The sequence below is a fragment of the Protopterus annectens genome, chromosome 4.part1 (assembly GCF_019279795.1).
Source record: "Protopterus annectens isolate FY-2018-M chromosome 4.part1, PAN1.0, whole genome shotgun sequence".
NCBI classification, from domain to species: Eukaryota; Metazoa; Chordata; order Ceratodontiformes; family Protopteridae; genus Protopterus; species Protopterus annectens.
The window spans coordinates 921464827-921487887 of NC_056734.1; the positions used below are offsets into that span (position 1 = coordinate 921464827).

Genomic DNA, 23061 nt, shown 5'->3' on the forward strand with positions numbered 1-23061 from the left:
TTGATGCAGTGGTGTGTTTTAAAAGGCATTCCAGTGAAACCTGGCAATATGATTGTAACAGGTTGACAGTCTATTTAGTACAGATTTGTTTAGATTGGAGAGAAGGGGGGAGGCGTATAAAAGTGTTGAGAGTAGATGAGAGTGAGTTATAGCCATCTTAGCTGGAGGGGTTAGGAAGGCTTTTATTCTATACAGTGACCCAAGTTTTTTATTGATGTTCTTGATTGTTTGATTTACATGGTGGTCAAACTTTAGGTTATTGTCAATAATGACAGCTAGTAATTTTGTAGAGGGGTCAGGAGAAATTATTGTCTCATCTTTTGCATTTATGGTAAAGGTGAAGGCAGCAGACTTATGAGTTGGAAAGAATAACAGCATTTTAGTTTTTTGGGGATTTAGTAACAACCTACGTTCAGAGAGCCAATTTTCTATGGTATTAAAGGTGGACTGGGTAGCGACCCTCAGGTCTGTGGGAGAAATAGCTGAACAAATCAGGGTGGAGTCATCACTATATTGGATACAGCTGACGTTTGGTATGACTGTATACAAGTCATTAATAAAGATGGAAAACAGTAGGGGCCCTAATATGGAGCCTTGTGGTACTCCAAGGGTGTCTGGTAATAGATTAGAGAGCTTGTTCTGCCATAGGACAGCCTGTTGTCTTCCATTAAGGTACATCCAAACCAAAGAAGGGCTTTAGTATCAAGGTGGAAAGTTTGCAAGGTGTGAACCAGAAGTTAGTGGTCAACTATGTTAAATGCCTTGGAAAGATCCAAGAATAGGGCAGAGGATATGTGATTATTCTTATGGTTATTGTTTATGGTATTGGTAAAAGCCATTAACGCTGAGGTTGTGCTATGGTGTGGACGAAAACCATGCTGGGTATCTGCCATGAGGTGATTTTGGATTAGGTGGTGCATAAATTGTTTTTGTATACATTTTTCCATAATCTTTGCAAGTGGAGAAAGTATAGCTATAGGTCTATAATTGGAGAATTACGTAGAGGAACCTCCTTTATGTAGTGGGATTACGTAGGATGTTTTCCAAATGGTGGGAATTTTAGCTTCTGCTATGGTACGATTGATTAGTATCGATATTCAATAGGCAATGGCATCAGCTGATTTTTGAAGGTACTCAGAAGGGAGTTGGTCAGCTGAGATTGTGGTAGGTTGTAATTTTTGATCATGTTATGGATAAGTGATGTGGACACTGGTTGGAAGGAGAATGAGAGTAATTTTTTAGAGGTAGTAGTATCAGGGGCAGGGGTGCTAGAAGGTAATTGTCTAGCTAGGGCTTGAATTGTTTCAGTAAAGAAATGGTTAAAACTGTCAGAGACCTCCTCTGGGGATTTATCAATGGTGGCAGCAGGGATAGGTGTAGATGTTTTACCAGGGTGAAGTAGATTGTTCAGCCCTGCCCAGAACTTCTGAGGATTGTCCTGGTTGGTTGTCTGCAAATTACAGTAGTATTGTTTTTTGTCCTGAAGAATACATTTTTTGTTTCATTCCTAGCATACCTATATTTAACATGATCATGGGGGTCTTTTGTGGAGCGCCACTGAGCCCATAGTTTGTTTCCGCTGGTAATTTTTAGTCTTGTCTCTTTAGATAGCCATGGTGCAGTTCTTGCTTTTGTACGTTTTGAGCGGGCAGGTGCATGTAGATCAAGAATTCCAAGAAATTTGTTGTTAAAATAGGCAACTGTCTCCTCTAGGTTAGGTGTTTTAGCATGGACCAATTACAGGAGCTAAGTTCCAGCTGGAATTTGTCAGGATCAAAGTTTCTTTTGCTCCTGACTTTTCTGAGTAAGGGTTGTTGTGGATTAATGGCTTTATCCTTAACTATGTAAGTGAGAAGATGGTCACTTAGACATCGGAGAGGGTACCAGCAGTGTACAGTTGGGGGTTACTATTTACGAGTACCCAGTCGAGTATGCTATCTTTTTGGTTGGGTTTACCTAGCCTGGTAGGGGTGGTAATTGTTTGTGTAAATGCATGCAAGTTGATGTGGGTAGAAGGGGATTCTTTGGAACAACAGTCCCAGTCTATGTTAAAGTCTCCTAGTATTAGTGTTTCTTGGGGGTAATGACAAGATAGCCAGTGAAGCGTGTCTTCAAGTGTGGCTACATTATTACCTGGGGGAATATACATACAGATGATGTTGATGCTTTTACTTTTGTTAAGTTGCAATCTAGTGGCAATAATCTCCAAGTTATTGATCTGAGGTGGTTGAATAACATCTATGGTCACATTCAACTCAGATTTATAGAGTACAGCCGCCCCTCCCCCTTTCCTGGAAGCACGATCCAGCCTGTGTATATTATACCTGGGTGGTAGCACTTCATTGTCAGTAGTGTTAGGTTTTAACCAGGTCTCAGATCCCAGCTGTGCAGGGCTATAATGCCTACCACACATTTAGACCAGCTACTACACAGGAGGGGAAGAAATGTGGTGGTGTTTCAGTCTTTGTCCAAAAGAGACACACATCAAAGCTGGTAAAGCAGCACAAGACACTAGAGCTTATTCGTGTTCAAATAACCATCAGGAAGCTTCTATGTCATAAATCAGCTAGCTATAGAACTCCATGTATAGCCCAAGAAAGGCACATTGCCTATCTACAGGAACTGGAATCACTCAGTATTAAACCCAGTACCATTTTCCTAGGGGACCTAAACTATCCAACTATAGACTGTGGAAACTACACCACCACTAGTGTACAACAACAGAAATTCCTGGAATTTGTCAATACAAACACCCTAGAAAGTACAGTTGTGTACACTTACCATAAATGTAGATGTTCAAGTGTACTCACTGTTGCAGTCATCACACTTGGGTTATCTGCCTGCAGGTAGCCCTCAGTCGGCCCGAATACCAGAGTCTTAGTATTTCTGGGTCAGATGCTATCGCTTCTTCCATGATGTCAGGTCATCAGGGGTATAAAACAGGCAGCCGACGCTATTACATCAGTTTTTCTTGCCCCAAATGTCAGGAGCCCTCAAATAGGGAACAAGTATATGATGGGGAACACCACCAGTAAAAAGTAAATACCAATGCCATTAGGAATAGCCATAGAGAGGAGAGGTAGATAGATAGAGAAAGCCAGGGGGCTGGACGGAGGGAAACCAGGACTGCAACAGTAAATACATTCAAACAAGACTTAGTCCTGTCAGGGTAGAACCTGAGTTGTCTGTGCATGTCCAAAGAGTGCAGTATCCTTTCCCCTTTATTCTAGGGGTTAGGGAAGAAGGTTGGTAAGTGGATGGATTGGTTTAGAGCCATACTGGACACTAACTTAGGCACAAAGGATGGGTTAGTCCTGAAGGAAACCTTGTCTGCATGGAAAATAATGAAGGGCTCCACAGCCATTAGTGCTTGTAACTCAGACATTCTTCTAGCTGAAGTTATGGCTAAAAGTAAGGCTGTTTTCCAAGAGAGGTGTTTTATCTCTGCTGAAGTAGCAGGTCCAAAAGGGGGAAGTATGAGCTTTTCCAGTACAAAGCTAAGGTCCCAGGCAGGGGTGAGTGCCCTCCTTGAGAGCCTTAAGTTGTTAGCCCCTCGTAGGAAATGTTTGATGAGAGGGTGAGAAAATAGAGGTGGCTCAGTATTATAATGAGCCAAGATGGCAGAGGCATGAATCTTAATAGAGGAGAAGGATAGGCCTCTGTGGAGTAGCTCTGCTAGGTAATCCAGGATTAGAGGTAAGGAGGGCACTGCTGTGTCCTTTCCTTTAGACTGAGTCCAAGAATAATATCTTTTCCACTTTTCAGCATAAAATTTCCTAGTACTAGGCCTTCTGACTTCAAGAATGACATCCAGCACCTCTTTGCTGAGGGTTGCTGGTGGGGTATTCAAGGGATAAGCCAGGCTGCAAGGTTTAGGGTTTGCAATTGTGGATGCAGAATCTGTCTCTCCTGCTGAGACAGCAGGGTAGGAGGCTGGTGTAGGTGCCATGGTGGCACCATTGTCAGGCTGCGCAGAAGTGGGTACCAGTGCTGGTGTGGCCAGTCCAGGGCAATCAGAACTGCCCTTGGCCTGTCTTGTTTTATCTTGAGTAGTACTCTTGAGAGAAGGGGCAGAGGGGGAAAGGCATAGATTGAGAGGTTTTCCCATTGAAAGGATAGGGCATCCACCTTCCAGGCCCTGCTGTGAGGGTTCCTGGTGCAGCATTTGCTTAGCTGGTGGTTCTCGGGGGAGGCAAAGAGATCCACCTCAGGTGTCCACCATCTCTGGATCAGAAGGTTGAAGGTGTTGGGCTCCAATTTCCACTCGTGTGGGTCTAGGTTAAGTCATCTGCCAGTGAATTTTGTTTGCCTGGCAGGAACTGAGCTTGTAGATGGACTAGGTTGCTAAAGGCTGTGTTCCACAGGGCCATGGCTAACCTGCAGAGTGAGTAAGAATGGGTTCCCCCTGCTTGTTTATGTACCACATAACTGTGGTGTTGTCTGTTTTTATCAGCAGTTGTCCTGGAAGGATTAGGTATTTGAAAGCTATCAGAGCATTCTGTACAGCTGGCATCTCTTTTTGATTGATGTGCAGGAGAATCTGCCTTGGGCTCCAGTGGCCCTAAATGCATTTGCCTCCCATGTGAGCCCCCCATGCATAGTCTGATACATCTGTTGTCAGGGTTTGGGTGGCATGGGGTTGAGTGAAATGCAGTCCCTTGTTGTGGTTGCATGCTTCTGCCCACCAGAGGAACTCTGTCCTTAGACAAGGTATGACAGGAATGACCATTTCCAGGTCCTGAGAATGCTGGTAACAAAGACTTTTTAAGTACCATTGAAGTTTCCTCATATGCAGTCTTGCATATGGAATTAGTTGAATACATGAGGCCATGAACCCTAGGGCTTGCAGTATTTTTCTTGCAGACAGCTGGGTTCTGGTGGCCATCTGTTTGAAGTGGTCTGTCAGACAGACCTATTTTTCTGAAGTGAGAAATGCCATCTGGGAAGTTGTGTCCAAGCTTGCTCCCAGGAATACAGTCTTTTGACTGGGTACTAGTTGAGATTTCTTTTCATTGATGTGTACCGCAATGAAGTGAGAAGGCCTTTTACAAAAGCCAGGTGCTGAAGCAGCAATTCCTGACTGTCTGCCTGAATCAGGCAGTCATCCAAGTAAAGGTAAATTTGGATATTTCACTGCCTGATGTATGCAATGATAGGAGCCACGCATTTTGTGAATACCCTGGGTGCAGTAGATAAGCCAAAGGGAAGTGCAGAGAACTGATAGTGCATAGATCCTGCCCTGAAACATAGACATTTCCGACATGACTCCCTTATGGGGATGTGCAGATAAGCTTCTTTTATGTCTAGATTGACTAACCAGGCATCCTTGGCTAGCATAGGGAGAAACTATTGCAGGGTAAGCATCTTGAATTTTGGGACCACCAGAAATGTGTTGAGAATTGAAAGATCCAGGATCGGGTGCCAAAAGTCCTCTTTTCTGGGAACCAGGAAAAGTCTGGAGTAGAAACCTGAACCCCTTTGTTGTACTGGAGCAGTTTCAATAGCACTGATATTGAGCAGGGAAAGTACTTGCTTTTGAGACTCTGCCCACTGGTTTGGAGGAAGGTCTGGAAACCCTCTTGGGGTTGGCAGTGAATGAAAGTAGAATTTGTACCCCTGGGATACAATGTTGTGGACCCATCGGTCCTGAGTGATGGACATCCAGTTTTTTGCATGAAGGGCACGTTTTCCTCCTATGGGCACAAGCAGTTGGGCAGGGCTGGGAAATAGAACCGAGAAGTCATAGTGAATTTTTTCCATAGTGGGGTTGCTTACAATTCCCTGTTTTTGAGGTTGGGGCACTCCATTGCTTAGATCTCGGCATACCCTGAGACTGTAGTCTGGGTGGCCTGTTTCCCCTGGGTCTTGTCTGGGAAGGCCTGGAAGAGGCTGGAAAGGCCAGTGTTTTGAAGGGAAATGCCTTCTGAATCTAGGTGGTTGCACTTGTAAGAATTCTTTAACAGTTTGCATAGATTTAGCTTTTTCTTCCATCTTTTTAAGAACTTCTTCTGCTTTGTGCCAAACAAACAGTCCTTATTTAAAGGAGCGTCTAGTAATTTTGATTTGACATGATGTGGGAAAGGTTTGCTCCTTCAGCCAAGCATGTCTTTTCAGTACAGAACCAGTGACTGCAGCCCCGCAAGATGCTTCTAAGGCACCAAAACCACACTCCAAAGTACCCTTACTAACTTGGTTTGTAGAATGCATTAGCTCTTATAAATCTTTATTCTCTGAACAATCTGGAAATGATGCCATTTTTTGTTTAATTAGTTCCATAATATGTTGCTGGTACTTCAGCATGTGAAACTGGCAATTTAATGCCCTGATAGCAAGAGTTGCAGAGGTATAAACCTTCTTACCCCATCTGTCTAAAGCTCTGGAATCCCTGTCTGAAGGGGTAGGATTTTTGGCTGTAGTAGCCTTAATATCTTTAGGACCCTGGGAAATGATCTCTGGATCAGCAGTAGGATTCTTGAAAAGAAACTTGTGGGAATCAGGTACTCTGTAGTACCTGTCAGGTTTCCTAGGGGCCGGAGGTAATGTGTCTGGAGTAAGACTGGATTCCATAAAAACATCCTCTACAAAACCCAGGACAGGGGGTATAGCTAGAGGCCTGTGCTGAGGCAACTCTAAAAATTCTCTGAGTCTCTTTTGGGACTGAGGGTAATCTTGGCATTCCCAGTGGAAATGCTCTCTTAAAGTATGTATGGTTTTACCAAAAAAAAAAATCCTCTGGAGGAGAGGCAGAGGGAATGGATTCCTCTGCATGTGAATCCTCATAAGCTGATAAGGGTATGTCCTGATAATAAGAAGGGTCAGAGTCATTGAACTCCTGGTCTACAGAATCAGAAGGAACTTCAATTCTTTGTCTCTTAGCAGGGGAAGGCTGGTTTCCCCTAAATAGCATAATAAGGTCTTCAGCCATTCTAAGCATTTGTTTTTGTGGCATGGGAGCTTGAGCATGTGCTTTGGTCATCGGTTTTCTATGCATAGTGCATACTCTGTGCCTAAGAAACCTGGTAGTTTTAGCTAAAAACGAAGGCATCAGTTTGATTCGAACATTGGTAGGATGGAATACACCCTCAGAAGCCGGTGCCTGCACAGCGGCTCCAGACCCATCCAAGGTAGAGACACCCACTGGTTCCATAGTCGAAGAAGCATCTCGCGGTATACCGGACTCTGAATAGGTCTCAGCAGAGGCCTGCGAATCCATAGAAGAGAGCATCATGGCCTGCAAAGGCACCTCACTGAGTACCAGCAGACTGGCGACTAGCTTAATGGAAGCATTGTCGACAGTTTTGGACCTATGCAGTCTGTCTCTGTCTTTATCTTTACATTTTTTCAGAAGATCGGTAGCCAGATGACTTATCAAAGCCATTTTGAAAATACAGAGAACGAGAGCAAAAGAATTTAGTGACAAAAATAGCCAGACGATGAATGGTTCGGGCATTAAACAAGGCACAAAACTGACAGCGAGGAACGTCGTGGTCTGGGCCTAAACAGGTGACGCAGTAAGAATGAAAATCTCTGTGAGGTATTTGCTTTCCACAGGCAAGACAATTGTTAACTTTTTCTGACATTGGTTAGAGCAAGAAAAAGGATCCCCAACTGGGTACTTAGCTTTAGAAGACTTCAGGATTATCAACTCAAAAACAAAAATTTCAGGTAGCGGCCGACCGGCACTTGCGAACTGCTTCTGCTTTGGGCTCCTCCACGGCAAGAAAGACTGATGTAATGGTATCGGCTGCCTGTTTTATACCACTGATGACCTGACATCAATGAAGAAGTGGCAGCATCCGACGCAGAAATACTAAGACTCTGGTATTCGGGCCGACTGAGGGCTAACTGCAGGCAGATAACCCAAGTGTGATGACTGCAACAGTGAAACACGAAGAACATCAATTAGTCAGAATGCCACTAAGAGCAGCAACATATTTGACATTGTCCTTACTAATATGTGGGCATCTTTTACCATCCCTTTTGTATCTTCATTACTTGTTAGTTCTGACCATAAAACCATCTTCCCTCAAAATAAAATTGAAACCAGAGACTTCTTCCACCCAAGGTACCTTTAGAAATTTCTCTAAGACAAACTACCTACTTCTAAGTTATACACTGGCAAGCTTCAAATCCTCACCAAACACAGTTAACGCTGCTGAATATGTGGAAATATACACCACCACACTATACTAGCATATAAACAGCTGCATAGGTGCAGTTGTACCCTATACGAACAAGTGCAGGGCAAACCCCAGAAACATTCCGATGGTGGTACCATAATAGCAACACGCTTTACAATAAAAGAACAAAATTTTGACCAAAAGTAAGAAAAGTAATTCCCATAATGATAGAGCCCTTGTTACCAAAACAAACAACTCAGGAGCTTAATAAAATCCAGAAAAGCCATGTTTGAGAGTAAAATAGTCACCCCAAGCCAAAAATAATCTTACGGCCTTTTTTTGCTTATGTTCACAATATCATAAGCACAACACAGCAATGTGCTGAGCTGATTGCGAACAATGTTACCTATGTTGAAACTGAAGACATAGTGAATCTACTGGATGATAAATTCACCTCCAACTTTAACCCCCTCCCCACCCTCTATTCCACAAGATATACATGTAACTGACTCACCTCTAGCTATTACATAACACAAAATCCTAAAATTGCTATCAAAATCTAAAAATACTGCATCAGTGGGTCCTAATAATAATCCTGGATGCATTTTAAATAGCATGATACACAACTTAACCAGCCCCAGAAATATTGTTTAACCTTAGCCTCCATACAGGCTTTTTACCAAGCAAATGCAAAATAACTACAGTCATCCCCTGCATAAGAGAGGATCTTTTACAGACTCAGGAAATTACAGACCCATAAATCTGACCAGCATCACATGCAAAGCCATGGTAAGGCATATTGTGGAACTTCCAGACACTGGACCCATCTCAGTTTGGATTCACCAAGAACAGGTCATGCTTACTCAATCTGGTGGACTTTTCTGAAAAGGCCACCAAAGCAATGGATAAATGCAAAATGGTACACATCACATGCCTTGACCTGACCAAAGCTTTTGACACAATACCCTCTCATGCATATTCAAAAAGCTAAATAAACCCCTATGTTGCCCACTTAATTAACAACTGGCTCACAGACAGTATACTGAAGATTAAAATAGGGGAAGCTACCTCATAAATACAGCAGTCACCACTAGACTCTTCCCAGAGTTCAGTGTTGGGACCTCTGCTGTTTGGCATATACTTTTCTGAAGTAAAAGCCAATACCAAGGGGTTCTGGGTGACTAAGTCTGCTGATGACTGTAAGCTAGGAGCAGTTATTGAATCCCCATATTCACAGGTTCATAGGTATATACTAGGCTAACTACCACCGGGACCTTATAAACCTTGGCATTTATTATGAGGCTGTATGTTGGTCAGGAAGTTTCTAGAGGTTAAGGGGGTATGTTAGGCATTACTGTCAGCTTCTGCCTAGCAGAAACATGGGGGCCAGACATGGTGTGAAGTTCTGATTTCATATCCACTGGTAATGGTTACATTTACATACAGCTAGGGATGGACTCTGCTTCATACAGATGGGGTGCCTGTTCCATAGCATGGATATCCTCTGAGACATGTATCTGTCAAGCCAACATATCTTATTTATGTCACAAGCAAAATTTAAATCCTTGAATCTAGTGGTTCTGATGCTGTTCATTTTCTGGATGTGCAAAAGTTTCATCAGAGCTGGATCTGAGGATGCCTTGCATGCCAGGCATAATTTGCCTCTCAGTAACCTGTAGGAGACAAAGTATAGAGATATGGCTTTAAGGTAATCCTTATAGGACAATGTGCTTTTACCCTTGATCCTCTTTGTAAGGAACATTTGTGGGCATTCCAACTGTTGCATATATATAGTCAGGTATATGCTAAAGGGGGAATTATGCTCAATGATGGGTTTGATAAGGGCTGAATAAAGTGGCACGATGACTTCCTTAGATCTGGATACCATGCCCTTACTTATAAGATGGATGACATAGAATTATTTTTTTTTTTACTGCTTTGGCCACATGTTGGTCAAAGGTCAGATTACTCTCTACATATGTTCCTATATCCCTGACTACTGAGTTAATTCTTAGGGGTGTTTTATCAACGGAGTAATTGGCCTGGGTGGTAGTTTTCCCAAAAGGTACTATAGTTTAAGGTCTCAGTTGTGGATCGGGTAGACTCAAAGAACCAGTAGCAAGGTAAACAGAAAGGCCCTGGAATGCAACTTAAAATAGGTGTATAATACTATAAAAAGTAGTGGGGCACAAATCCTGGAACAGAATTCACAATACTGCCACTACTGCAATCTCATCTCAGACTAAGGCACCAGACTATGCAGACATTCCAATAATGCTGTAATAGACGAAGCTCAACTCTGGCAGTAGATCACAGTGCTGCCACAACTGTGAAGGAAGCTACAAGATAAGAGTGAGGCACCAGACTGGGTTCAAAATATAAAAAAGCTACCTTTTATGTATAATTCTACTTATGGAAATAGAAGAGCAGTATAATGTATAAACAATGAGAAAATCTTGCAGAAATACATGGTCTGCACCTAACTGCAAATTAAGCTACAAGACTAAGGTCCCAGAACAAACTAAAAAGATGCAGATAACATTCTGGGCTAAAACATGGACAAAAATCAGAGACATACAAAAAAGTATCACCACACAGGTCACTTATAAGTGCAACTTAAAACATTTCAACAGAATTTGAATAAGATTTTTTTTGTCCTCCCTTTTGAAGAAAAGCTTGTATCTCACACCTCTCAGAGTCCTGAACAAAGGTGAATATAGCTCTCTGCTAAATATAACAGGCTTATCAGAGAAGGATCCAATCAAGTAAAGCCAGTATTAGCTCAAGTCCTGCAGTTATAATTTTAAAAACGTTTAGCTTAATGTCTCAGTGAGGGGCACACTCAAAGAACAGGGGCAAAATAACAGCAAGGTAAACAAAAAGGCACTGGAATGCAACTTTAAGCAGGTGTATACAGATAAAAAGCAATGAAGCCCAAATCCTCGGGCAAAATTCACAATTTTTCCACTATTGCAATCTCACCACAGACTAAGGCACCACACTAATGGAATGCCACTTCAGGTTTAAATAGCTAAAAAAGTACTGAAGCACAAATCCTGGGACATAATTCACAATACTGCCGCTACTGCAATATCACCACATAGTCATCTTGTAGAAAGATTCGCCCCAAACAAATAACTGGTGACAAAATCATGAACTGAACCTAATGCCAAAAAATGCATTATAGTTTCCTTTGGAAAGTTGTTTAACCCAGAAAACTATCATATTGTCTATACACCCCTAAGAGTTGAACCAGTTGTTCAGAATTTGAGAACTTATGTGGACAGTGACATAACTTTTGACCAACATGTGCCCACTGTTGTGAGATAGTCCTTCTATATTGTGCAGCTTATAAACAAAGGAAGTGTGTCTAGATTTAGAGATGCCATTGTCCCTCTTTACACAGTCCTCATTAGGCCAGTCATGGAGTATAATTTCCCCTTTTCCATGTATCTGCCTAGACACACACATCAATTTAAATATCATTTGAGATACCTCAGTAAAAGGATGCAAATCCTAAAAAATATCTTCTACATGGACTGATTTAAAGCCCTGTCACTATACTCAGTATCCTACAGACTGCTAAGAGATGAACTGTATCTGGCATACAAGGCATCCGCCTACCTGATACTGATGGACCTACTGCACATCAACAAGACAAATACCATCAGAAATACTCAGTCCAGGGAGGTAAACATCTGCAACATCAACAGAAAGTTTGGAAGGACAGATATATCTCACAGAGGATACCATTGCTCTGGAACAGACTCCTAATCCATGTAAAACAAAGCTCATCTCTGTCCATATTCAATCACAATTTGGATCTATACATGGATAACAGAAAATTTACCCCAGGACTGCCCCTTGTACTAGTAATGAATAGGAATACTAGGAATAAAATCCCGGTCCATGTGAGGCAGATCACCTCGCTGGCTCTGTTCAAGAGAAATCTTGACCGGTGGATGGGAGATCGTAGGTTTACCCCGGGAATCATCTCTGTGTCACTGCTGGACAGAGGCACAACAAACTAATGGGCACAGTATTTTTTAACATAAGGGGTGGCGTAAGCCACAAAACTTTGGGCTAGGCTTATAAATGCCTTAGGGCAGATAGCCTAGTATAAACCTATGAACCTATGAACCTAATGGACGGATATATCACCCAAATGCTTTATCCTATGCATGAATTGCCTCAAATCCTCTATGGCATGATCCCAGTTACCCAATTACTCAAGCTAGAGATAATATATTATTATTATTATTATTATTATTATTATTATTATTATTATTGACAGTGGGAAGTGTAAGACCAATCTAACACCAGACATGACAAGTTAACTCAAGCACCAAAAGGGAAATTGGCTAGGCTTAAAATGGCCCACAAGGTCATCTAGCTTAATAGCTACTTATGAATCTATCACTGAAGAGCCTGACAAACCCTGACCATTTTGAAGTATTTACAAGAAAAAGTGCATAAGATTTAGGTTCTAATTTACTCAAGCTGTTACATTGGCTTTCAAGAGGACATGGCTAAAAAAATAAGTAAAAATATGATTCTGTAACATAAGAAAAGGTACCCTTGAATAAAACAGAAAAATGGCATTTCATGATGCTGCATAGTGAGATAACTCTGAAACAAAACAAAATTGACTTAACAGCAAAGCGTCTGCATACCTTTTGATCTGCGAATGAGTGGCAAAAATGCTTTAGTGACTCGTACGGTCCCCCACAGGTTAACTTCTGCCACTTCCTTGTACTTCCGTAAACTTGTAAATTCCACTTCTCCATACGTAATAATTCCAGCATTATTCACAATACACCACAGATCTAAACAAAACAGACAGACATACATATTCAGCAAAGATTCTTTCCTTTTGCATAGCCAAAAGGCTCCTTAAAAAAAGTCTTAACTACATACAGTGAAACTGCTGACACACATATTAGCTGAATATAAAGTTACAAATGCTGCAGTTTGTATCTAAAGTGATGCTTGTTTCTAGCAGTTTATACATGAAAAGTACATCTGTGTGAAGTGCACACAATACAGTAGACATTTGAATCCAGTATTGTGTCTCCAAATCCTGTATGTTCGGAATATCCACTGATATCCAATGACTCTGTCATTGTCCATGTTGGTGTGAATGACTTGAGACGTACCTCCCTGGACTATATGAAGAGAGACATGGTTGAGCTCTCAGAGTATGTGTCCCAGGCAGGTATGACCCTAGCCCTAAGCAGCATCCTACCTTCACCAAGAATGCTATCACAATACCAACAAAAAATAATTGACTTCAACAATTGGCTTAGTTTCTGGTGTCATTCCAAGGGGATCCAGTATGTGTCTGCCTGAGATGACATGGCTGACAGGCTTTAGTGCTTTGCCAGAGATGGCCTCCACCTGTCACCCATAGGATACCAAATTCTGGCCAAGGCTCTTGCCTCCTCCATTGTGCCTTTTTAGACAGTGTCCCAAAGACAAACCTTCCAACATAAAACATCTGTCAAAAAGCAAACTGAAGGTCATGCTGATTAACTCTAGCAGCCTTATCCTGAAAATGCACTCACTGAAGGCTCTCCTCACACTGGAAGATGCGGACATCTGTGTGGCCATGGAAACTTGGTAAAGGCCTGCAGAGAGCACCCCTGAATTACCAGCCTATACCTCATTCCACACATTCTGACCCCAAAATGAGATCAGGAAGACTAAGGGTGGTGGAGCCTCTATCTTCATTAAGGATAGGCATACCTCCAGACTGGTTTGCCAGCATGACACACTGGAACTACTCCAGATGCAACTGACAGTTGGCAAGGTACCCATCCAAGTTATAGCCAGCTATAGACCCCCCCTCTATGACTCAGAACACCCACTCCTCCTACCTGGACCTACTTGACTCAATCAAGTTACCCCCTAACACCCTGATCCTTGGTGACTTCAACTACCCCACCATAGACTCGGTGAACTATTCCTGTCCTAATGCGCTCACCCAATGATTCCTTGACTTCATCAATTCTAATGCACTAGACCAGCTCTTCTCATCCCCCACAACGAAAGATAGCATTATGGACTTGGTTCTCACCAACATGGATAACTGCTGCACCACTCCCATAGTATGTTCTCCCTGGTGAGCTCAGATTTTTGGTCTGTCTCATTCGAAATTTCTATCCCACCAACCCCCCCCCCCCAGCCATAACCCGGTTAAAAAAACTTCTCAAAAGCTGACTACAACCACCTAAGGGAGGGTATCAGTAACTTCACATCACCATCCCCTTAAGAGGATGCAGACAACTATGCTGAACAGTACGCCAATTTGCTATACAAGCACCTGTTCAACGGCATGGACTCAGCCATACCCAAAAGAACTAAAACCTGCTCCTCAAGGAAAAACAAACCTGTTTGATGGACATCTTCTATCAACAGGCTTTACAACAAAAGGAAGAAACTGTTGTCCAAGGGCAAAAAGGAACAAATTCCAAATTGGAAAAACTCCCTCCTTAGCCTCAATAATCAAATTAGATCACTAGTGAAAACCTCCAAAGCCAATTATGAATCAAAACTAGCCTCTGAAACAAAGGGAAACCACAAAGCCTTCTTCAGTTATGTCAGGAAACTCCATGCCAAAGCCCAAGTTGGTTCTGAATTAGTACTTAATGGTATCACTTACACTTATCCTGTTGACTTAGCCAACCTGCTAGTAGATAGGTTCAGTGCAAACCTCACCCGCCCTGCCCCCCCAAAGGCCCTTTCAACATCTCTGATACTTGTTCTGCACCTCATATCTCCATAGATCAAGTGTTAAAGGCCCTATCCAAGGCAAAGAATTCAGCTTCCATGGGGCCTGACGTTATCCCAGGCTGTATTCTGCACCATCTCCAGCAAGAACTAGCATTGCCATTGAGCACCCTATGCAACCACAGTCTAAGTACAGGCTAAATTCCAGCAGATTGGAGAACTGCCATTGTCATCCCCTTGCACAAACATGGTGCCACTACTGACCCTGGAAAGTACAGTTGTGTATACTTACCATAAATGTAGATGTTAGAGTGTTTTCACTGTTGCAGTCATCACACTTGGGTTATCCTGCCAGGGGTAGCCCTCACTTGGCCTGAATACCAGAGGCTTAGTATTTCTGCGTCAGTTGCTGTCACTTCAGGACTGACATAAGGTCATCAGTGGTATAAAAACAGGCAGCCAACACTATTACATCAGTTTTTCTTGCTCCAAGTGTCAGGAAGCCCCAAATAGGGAGCTAAGTTATGGTGCAAAAAACACCACCAGTAAAAAGTAAATACCAATAGCACTGTAAGGAGTGATGAAGAGAGAGAGAGAGAAAGACAGAGAGAGGAACAAGGGGGCTGGAGGTTGGGAAACCAGAACTACAACAGTGAATACACTTGAACATCTACATTTATGGTAAGTGTACACAACTGTACTATGTTCTTTGTGTTTCACTATTGCAGTCATCACACTTGGGAAGATTCCCAAAGCTGAAGAATGGGTGGAGGCAGTCAAGAAGAGTTGGGGCTGGCTAGTATGCCCTGCAGGACTGTGGTTGCAAAGGCCACCCTGGATTTGGAAAAGATAGGCAAGCGGTAATGCTTGGTGAAGGTATGAAAAGAACTCCAAGTTGCAGCTTCCAGAATGTCCCTGGTAGGGACTCCTCTGAGAAAGGTTGTAGAGGTTGAAGTTGCCCTAGTGGAATGTGTTCTGACCCCCTGAGGGGGTGGTTTCCCATGGTGTTTGTAACAGAAATGGATACAGTGTGCTATCCATTTGGAGATGGTTTGTTTTGATATGGCCTTGCCCTCTGCCCCTGGTGCAAAGCTGACTAGTAACTGGTCAGATTTGCTTAAGGGCTTAGTCCTATCAAGGCAGAATCTGAGCTGTCTGTGCACATCTAAAGAGTGTAGGATCCTTTCCCCCTTATTTTGAGGATTAGGGAAAAAGGTTTGCAAATGGATAGATTGGTTGAGACTCACACTGGACACCACTTTAGGTATGAAAGTTGGGTTAGTCCTGAGGGAGACCATGTCAGCATGAAAAATAATGAAGGGTTACACAGCCATAAGTGCTTGTAGCTCAGACACTCTTCTAGCTGAAGTGATGGCCTGAAGCAAGCCTGTTTTCCAAGAGAGGAATTTTAACTCTGCTGATGCTGCAGGCTTAAAGGGGGGCATGAGCTTTTCCAACACAAAGTTAGGGTCCCAAGCAGGGGTAGGGGCTCTTCTTGGTGACCTTAAGTTGTTAGTCCCTCTCAGGAACTGCTTGATGAGAGGGTGTGAGAAGAGAGGTGGCTCAGTGCTGTAATGAGCATAGTTGAATCTTAATGGAGGAGAAGGATAAGCCCCTGTGGAGTAGGTCTGCTAGGTAATCCAGGATGAGAGGTAAGGAGGGCTGTGCTGGATCCACTCCTTTAGTGTGGATCCAGGAACAATACCTTTTCCACTTGTCAGCATAGGATTTCCTTGTATTGGGTCATCTGGCTTCATGTATGACATCCAGTACCTGCTTGCTTAGGCTGGTTACTGAAGGAGAAAGTCAGGAAATGTGCCAGGCTGCAAGGTTCAGGGTCCGCAGTTGCGGATACAAGAACTCTCCCTCCTGCTGAGTCAGGAGAGTTGGGATCTGGGGGAGGTGCCATGGCGGCAACAGTGACAGACTGTGCAGTAGTGGGTACCAGTGTTGGCATGGCCAGTCTGAGGCAATCAGGATTTCCCTTGGCCTTTCCTCCCTTATCTTAAGTAATACTCTTGTAAGAAGAGGTAGAGGGGGAATGCATAGATTGAGAGGTTTGCCCACTGGAAGGATAGGGCATCCACTTTCCAGGCCTTGCTGTGACATTCCCTGGTGAAGAATTTGCTGAGTTGGTGGTTGTAGGGGAAGGCAAATAGGTCCACCTTCGGGGTACCCCATTTCTTGGTCACAAGGCTGAAGGTGTTGTGGTTTAATCGCCACTTGTGTTGGTCTAGGATATTTCTGCTTAAGTTGTCTGCCAGAGAGATTTGGTTGCCTGACAGGAATTCAGCTTGCAGGTGAATATGCATGGCTGAGGCCGTGTTCCACAGGGTCATGACTAACCTGGAGAGTGGGTAACAGTGGGTTCACCCCTGCTTATGTACCACATAACTGTGGTGTTGCCGGTTTTGATTAGTAGAGGCCCAGATAGAGTAGGGATCTGAAAGCTGTCAGAGTGTGCTGAACAGCTAGCATCTCTTTCTGGATGATGTGCAGATGAATTTGATTTGGGCTCCAGTGGCCCTGAATGCACCTGCCATCCAGATGTGCACCCTAGGCATAGTCTGATGCATCTTTGGTTAGGGTCTGGGTGGCATGGGGTTGTGTAAAGGGAAGCTCCTTGTTGTGGTTGCATGCTGCTGCCCACCAAAGAAACTCATTCCTTAGACAAGGTATGATAGGTATGATAGTTTCCAGATCCTGAGAATGTTGGCACCAAAGACTTTTTAAGTACCACTGAAGTTTCCTCATATGCAGTCTGGTATATGGAATTAGTAGAATGCAGGAGGCCATGAACCCCAGAGCTTGCAGGATTTTCCTTGCGGATAACTGGATTCTGGTGGCCATTTGAGAGAAGTAGCCTGTCAGGTAGGCTTGTTTTTCTGGAGTAAGGAATGCCATCTGGGATGCTGTGTCCAAGCTTGCTCCCAGGAATACAGTTTTTTGACTGGGGACTAGTTTGGATTTATTTTTGTTGATAGTGTACCTCAGGGAGGTTAGAAGGCCCTTTACAAATGTCAGGTGCTGCAACAGCTTTTCCTGACTGTCTGCCTGAATCAGGCAATCGTCCAAGTAGGGGTAAATTTGAATATTTCTCTGTCTGCAATAGGCAATGGCTGGAGCCAGGCATTTTGTGAAAACTCTGGGAGCAGTGGATAAGCCAAAGGAAAGTGCAGAGAACTGATAATGCATAGATCCTGCCCTGAAAAGTAGACATTTCCTACAGGAGTCCCTGATGGGGATGTGCAGATAAGCCTCCTTTAGGTCTAGGTTGGATAACCAGGCATCTTTGGACAGCATAGGGAAAAGTTGCTGTAGGGTGAGCATTTTGAATTTTGGTACCACCAAGAAGGTGTTTAGAATGGAAAGACTGGGTGCCAGGTGCCCTCTTTTCTGGGCACCAGGAAAAGTGTGGAATAAAAACCTTGGCCTATCTGTTCTGCAGGAACAGCCTGATTTGCCCATATGGAGAGCAGGGACTGAACTTGGTTTTGTGCCTCTGCCCACTGGTTTGGAGGAAGGTCTGGGAACCCTTTTGGGGTTGGCAGCATGTGGAAATAAAATTTGTACCCCTGGGATACTATGTTGAGGACCCATCGATCATTGGTGATGGAGGTCCAGTTTTTTTGCATGGTGGGTAAGTTTTCCTCCTAGGGGCACAAGCAATTGGGCAGAGGTGAGGAGAGGAGTTGAGATGTTATTGTGAATTCTTTCCATAAGGGGGTGGCTGAGCACTCCCTGTTTTAGAAGTGGAGGTATTCCATTGCTTAGATCTCTGCATACCCTGAGACTGTAGTCAGGAGGGGGGTCTGTTTCCCCTAGGTCTAGTTTGAGGTGGCCTTGAGGGGGCTGGAAAGGACCAATGTTTTGAGGGGCAATGCCTACTGAATCTTGGAGGCTGCACTTGCAAAAAATCTTTGACTGTCTGCATAGTCTTTGCTTTTTCTTCCATCTTTTTTAAAACCTCTTCTGCTTTGGTGTCAAACAGATTGACCTTGTTCAGAGGTACGTCCAATAATTTTGATTTGACATGGTCTGGCAAGGTCTGCTCCTTAAGCCAGGCATGCCTTCTAAGTGCAAAACCTCTGACTGCTGCCCTAAAAGATGCTTCTAGGGCATCAAACCCACTTTGCAGGGTATGCTTGCTGACTTGGCTTGCAGAATGCATAAGATCCTGTAATTCCTTATTTTTTGCGCAGTCAGGGAAGGTAGATAATTTTTGCTTAATAAGTTCCATAGTATGTTGCTGGTATTTCGGCATGTGGAACTGACAATTTAATGCTCTAATGGCAAGAGTTGCGGAGGTGTACACTTTTTTACCCCATCTGTCTAAAGCTCGGGAATCCCTGCCCATGGGGGTAGGATTCTTAGCTGTAGTTGCTTTTATTCCTTTAGGTCCTTGGGAGATGACTTCTGGGTCAGCAGTACGATTTTTGAAGAGACATTTGTGCAAATCAGGGACTCTGTAGTACCTGTCAGGTTTCCTGGGAGCAGGGGGTAAAGTATCAGGAGTTAGACTGGATTCCATAAAGACATCATCCACAACATCCAGAACAGGAGGGATAGCTAAGGGTCTGTGCTGTGGTAAATCTAAAAATTCCCTGTGTCTTTTTTTGGACTGAGGATAATCCTGGCATTCCCAATAGAAATGCTCTCTCAAAGTATGTAGGGTTTCACCAAAATAAAAATCCTCTGGAGGGGAGGCAGAATTAATGGATTCCTCTGCATCTGAATCCTCATAGGCAGATAGGGGCATGTCTTCATAATCAGAAACCTCAGAGTCGTCGGACTCTTGGTCAGATAAAGCTGCTGGGAACAGGTCTCTTTTAGCAAGGGAAGGCTGGCTTCCCCTAATCAGCATGATAATGTCTTCTACCATTTTAAGCATCTGTGATTGTGGCAAGGAAGCAGAAGCTTGAGTTAGGGTTGTCGGTTTTTTAGGCGTAGCTCATACTCTTGGCCTTAGAAACTCAGTAGCTTTAGAAAGAACTGAAGATGCAAAAGAAGTCATCGGTTTGAGTCGAATCTCGGTAGTGCGAAGAACTTCCTCAGAAGCCACTGCCTGCACAGCGGCTCCAGACCCATCCAAGGTAGAGACATCCGCAGGTTACGTAGTCAAAGAAGACTCTTGCAACATACCAGACTCCAAATGAGTCTCGGTAGTGGCTTTCGAATCCAGTGAAGTAGGCATCAGGGGCTGCGAAAGTGTCTCACTGAGTACTGGCAAACTGGTAACTAGCTTAACGGAAGTTTTGTCGGCAGTTTTGGACCTGTGCGGTCTGTCTCTGTCTTTATCCTTACTTTTTTCAGAAGATCAGTAGTCGGATGGCTTACCAAAGCCATTTCGGAATACAGTGATCGAGAACAAAAGTATTTAGCTACAATAAGAGCCCGATGACGAATAGTTCGGGCATTGAGCAAAGCACAAAACAGGCTGGAAATCTCAGTGTTGTATTTGCTTTCCACAGGTGAGACAATTGTTAACTTTTTCTGACATCGGTTAGAGCAAGAAAAAAGGATCCCCAATGAGATTCTTAGATTTAGAAGACTTCAACTTCAATTTCTGAAATGAAAACTCGGGTAGTGGCCGACCGGTACTCGTGCGAACTGCTTCTGAAGTGACAGCAACCAACACAGAAATACTAAGCCTCTGGTATTCGGGCCGACTGAGGGCTACCCCTGGCAGGATATCCCCAAGTGTGATGACTGCAACAGTGAAACATGAAGAACATCCTTTTGCCCCATTAGCTTGACAAGTCTGATCTGTAAAGCCATGAAGCATACTATTATGGATCTCATAAACAAGGACATAAGCAATTTCCAAGCACTTGACCCCACCCAGTTCAGATTTTGTCAAGGGCAGATCTTGCCTGTTGAACCTGGTTGACTTCTTTGAGACTGCCACCAAGTGGTTGAGGGAAAGTCAGTAAACACAGCTTACCTTGACTTGACCAAGGCCTTTGACACAATCCCCCACTCAGGCATCATCAAAAAGTTAATACAACTTGGAGTAAATCCCTATCTCATCATGTGGGTAGCCAACTGGCTCACTGATAGGACACACAAGGTCAAAATAGGAGCCTCCACCTCCAACAGCAGACCTGTCACTAGTGGTGTTCCCCAGGTATCTGTCCTGGGACTCCTACTGTTTGGCATATATTTTTCAGAGGTCCAGGTGAAGACAAAAGGCCTGTGACTGACCCATGTTTGTGGACGACTGTAGGTTGGGTACTGTCATTGACTCCCCAGATGATGTTAACATACTGCAAGCGGGTCTTATACCAACAGATGACTGGTGTCAAAGTCATGGCCTTAAGTTAAATGCAAAAAATGTATTATCATACCATTCTGCAAAAAGATGGCCCCTACTGATTACCACATCAATGGCAACCCCTAAGCACACAACCTGTGGTGAGAGATTTGGGTAGTCAGGCTGACAACAATCTCACATTCGATCTTGATGTGGCGGCAGTGGTCAGCAAACCCTTTTACTTGGTTCATCTCATAAGTAAAGGGACTGCATCCAGAAAAAAGGAGGTTATTACTTCTCTGTACTCCTCCCTCATTAGGCCTACAATTGAATACAATGCCCTGTTTGGTACGTACCTCTCCAAACACCTGCACCAACTGGAAAGGCCACAGAAATACCTCACAAAGAGAATCCATGGCCGTCAACACCGGCCCTATGCGGACAGACTCAAATCACTATCACTCTACTTGGTATCGTACAGATTGCTCAGAGGTGATCTGTGTCTTGCCTACAAGGCAATTTCGGACCCTGCTCTACTAGAGATGCTCCATATGTGTAAGTCTAGCTCCTTGCGCATTACCCACTCAGAAGGTCTAAATATAATATGCAACATCAACAAAACTGGGTGGAGAGACAGGTTTGTCTCCCAGAGGCTGCCCTGTCTCTGGAATAGACTTCCCATACACGTCAAACAGAGTGGCTCACTGACCCTCTTCAAGCACAACCTTGATGAGTGGATCGAAAACCACAAATCTGTCCCAGGGGTTCCACCTGTGTCCCTCACTAACAGGGGTGACAGGTGCTAACTGAGGTTTCTTTTTTGAGGGATAAATTCTTGGCTAGGCTTGTAAGAGCCTCGGGGTCATTAGCCTAGTACCCTCCTATGATCCTATAATCCTATAAGTGATGCTGTCTAATTTATCTTGTTTAGTAGGAACTGTGAAGCCCCTACACACAAGGCTATGTTTGCTGGGTCACATGATGCTTCCTGACATGTGATAATAAACTCCTGGGAGGGAACAGTTCCTCATAACTTATATCCATAGAGCCAAAGACCCTAAAGAATATCCATAGAGCCAAAGACCCTAAAGAGATGCTGACAAATACTGGCCAAACAAAACCATTTTGGAATTAGTCAATCATCCCAGCACAGTAACAGTCAGTTCAGTCTCCACCAGTGCCCCTCCTCCTAGAACAGTGGTTACACTCAGAGCTCAACTTGCTTAGAAAAAACAGGCCTGTGGTACAACCACAACTAGGCATTAGTATATGACCATCCTCAGTGGTCATAATGCCAAGACATGTCACAAACACTTCACTTCCATGACCTCTGCCTTAAAGGATAACTTGTAAACTGAGAAAGCTATTCCACTCTCAAGGCAGCAGAGTACAGAAACTGGCACAAACCATTTTTTTCACCCATTCCATTTTGTAAAGAACAGTCCCAATTTTATGCTTTGTGTTCCATGTCCTACAGCCACAGTGAGCAGAACATTAAATGCCTTCTTCACACAATCATCCAATTGACATTACCAATACAAGTTCAGATTTTCATGCAAATACATGACAATAATGATTGGAGCCAAAAATAATATAATCTTTATTCCAAACAAAACGTGAATATACTAGAGCTTCGCATGTAATGGGTTCTAGGAATGAGAAAATATTAAAAAGATGATAACACCTTGAAAAAATCAGTCTGAAGAAACAATCATAAGTTTATAGCCCTCTTAAACCAATAATAATCATGGAAATGCCAAACAATTACTTTTTTCAGTTCATACTTAACAATGAAGTCGGAAAGGATTACATGCAAAAATAAACCAGGCTTCTTAAAAAATCTCAGTGATGTGTGTGTGTGTGTGTGTGTGTGTGTGTGTGTGTGTGTGTGTGTGTGTGTGTGTGTGTGTGTGTGTGTGTGTATGTGGGGTGTATGAGTGACAGACAAATTGTCAAATG

The 23061-nt window shown here is 43.4% G+C and overlaps 1 protein-coding gene across 1 annotated transcript in view; it reads right to left on the reverse strand.

The window, feature by feature from the left end:
* Positions 1-23061, reverse strand: part of LOC122801118 (D-beta-hydroxybutyrate dehydrogenase, mitochondrial-like) — a 137256-nt gene that overhangs the window by 21363 nt on the left and 92832 nt on the right. The window contains exon 4 of the mRNA XM_044070646.1: positions 12794-12946. Within this exon, the coding sequence (XP_043926581.1) occupies positions 12794-12946 (153 nt within the window). The remainder of the gene's footprint in view (positions 1-12793; positions 12947-23061) is intronic.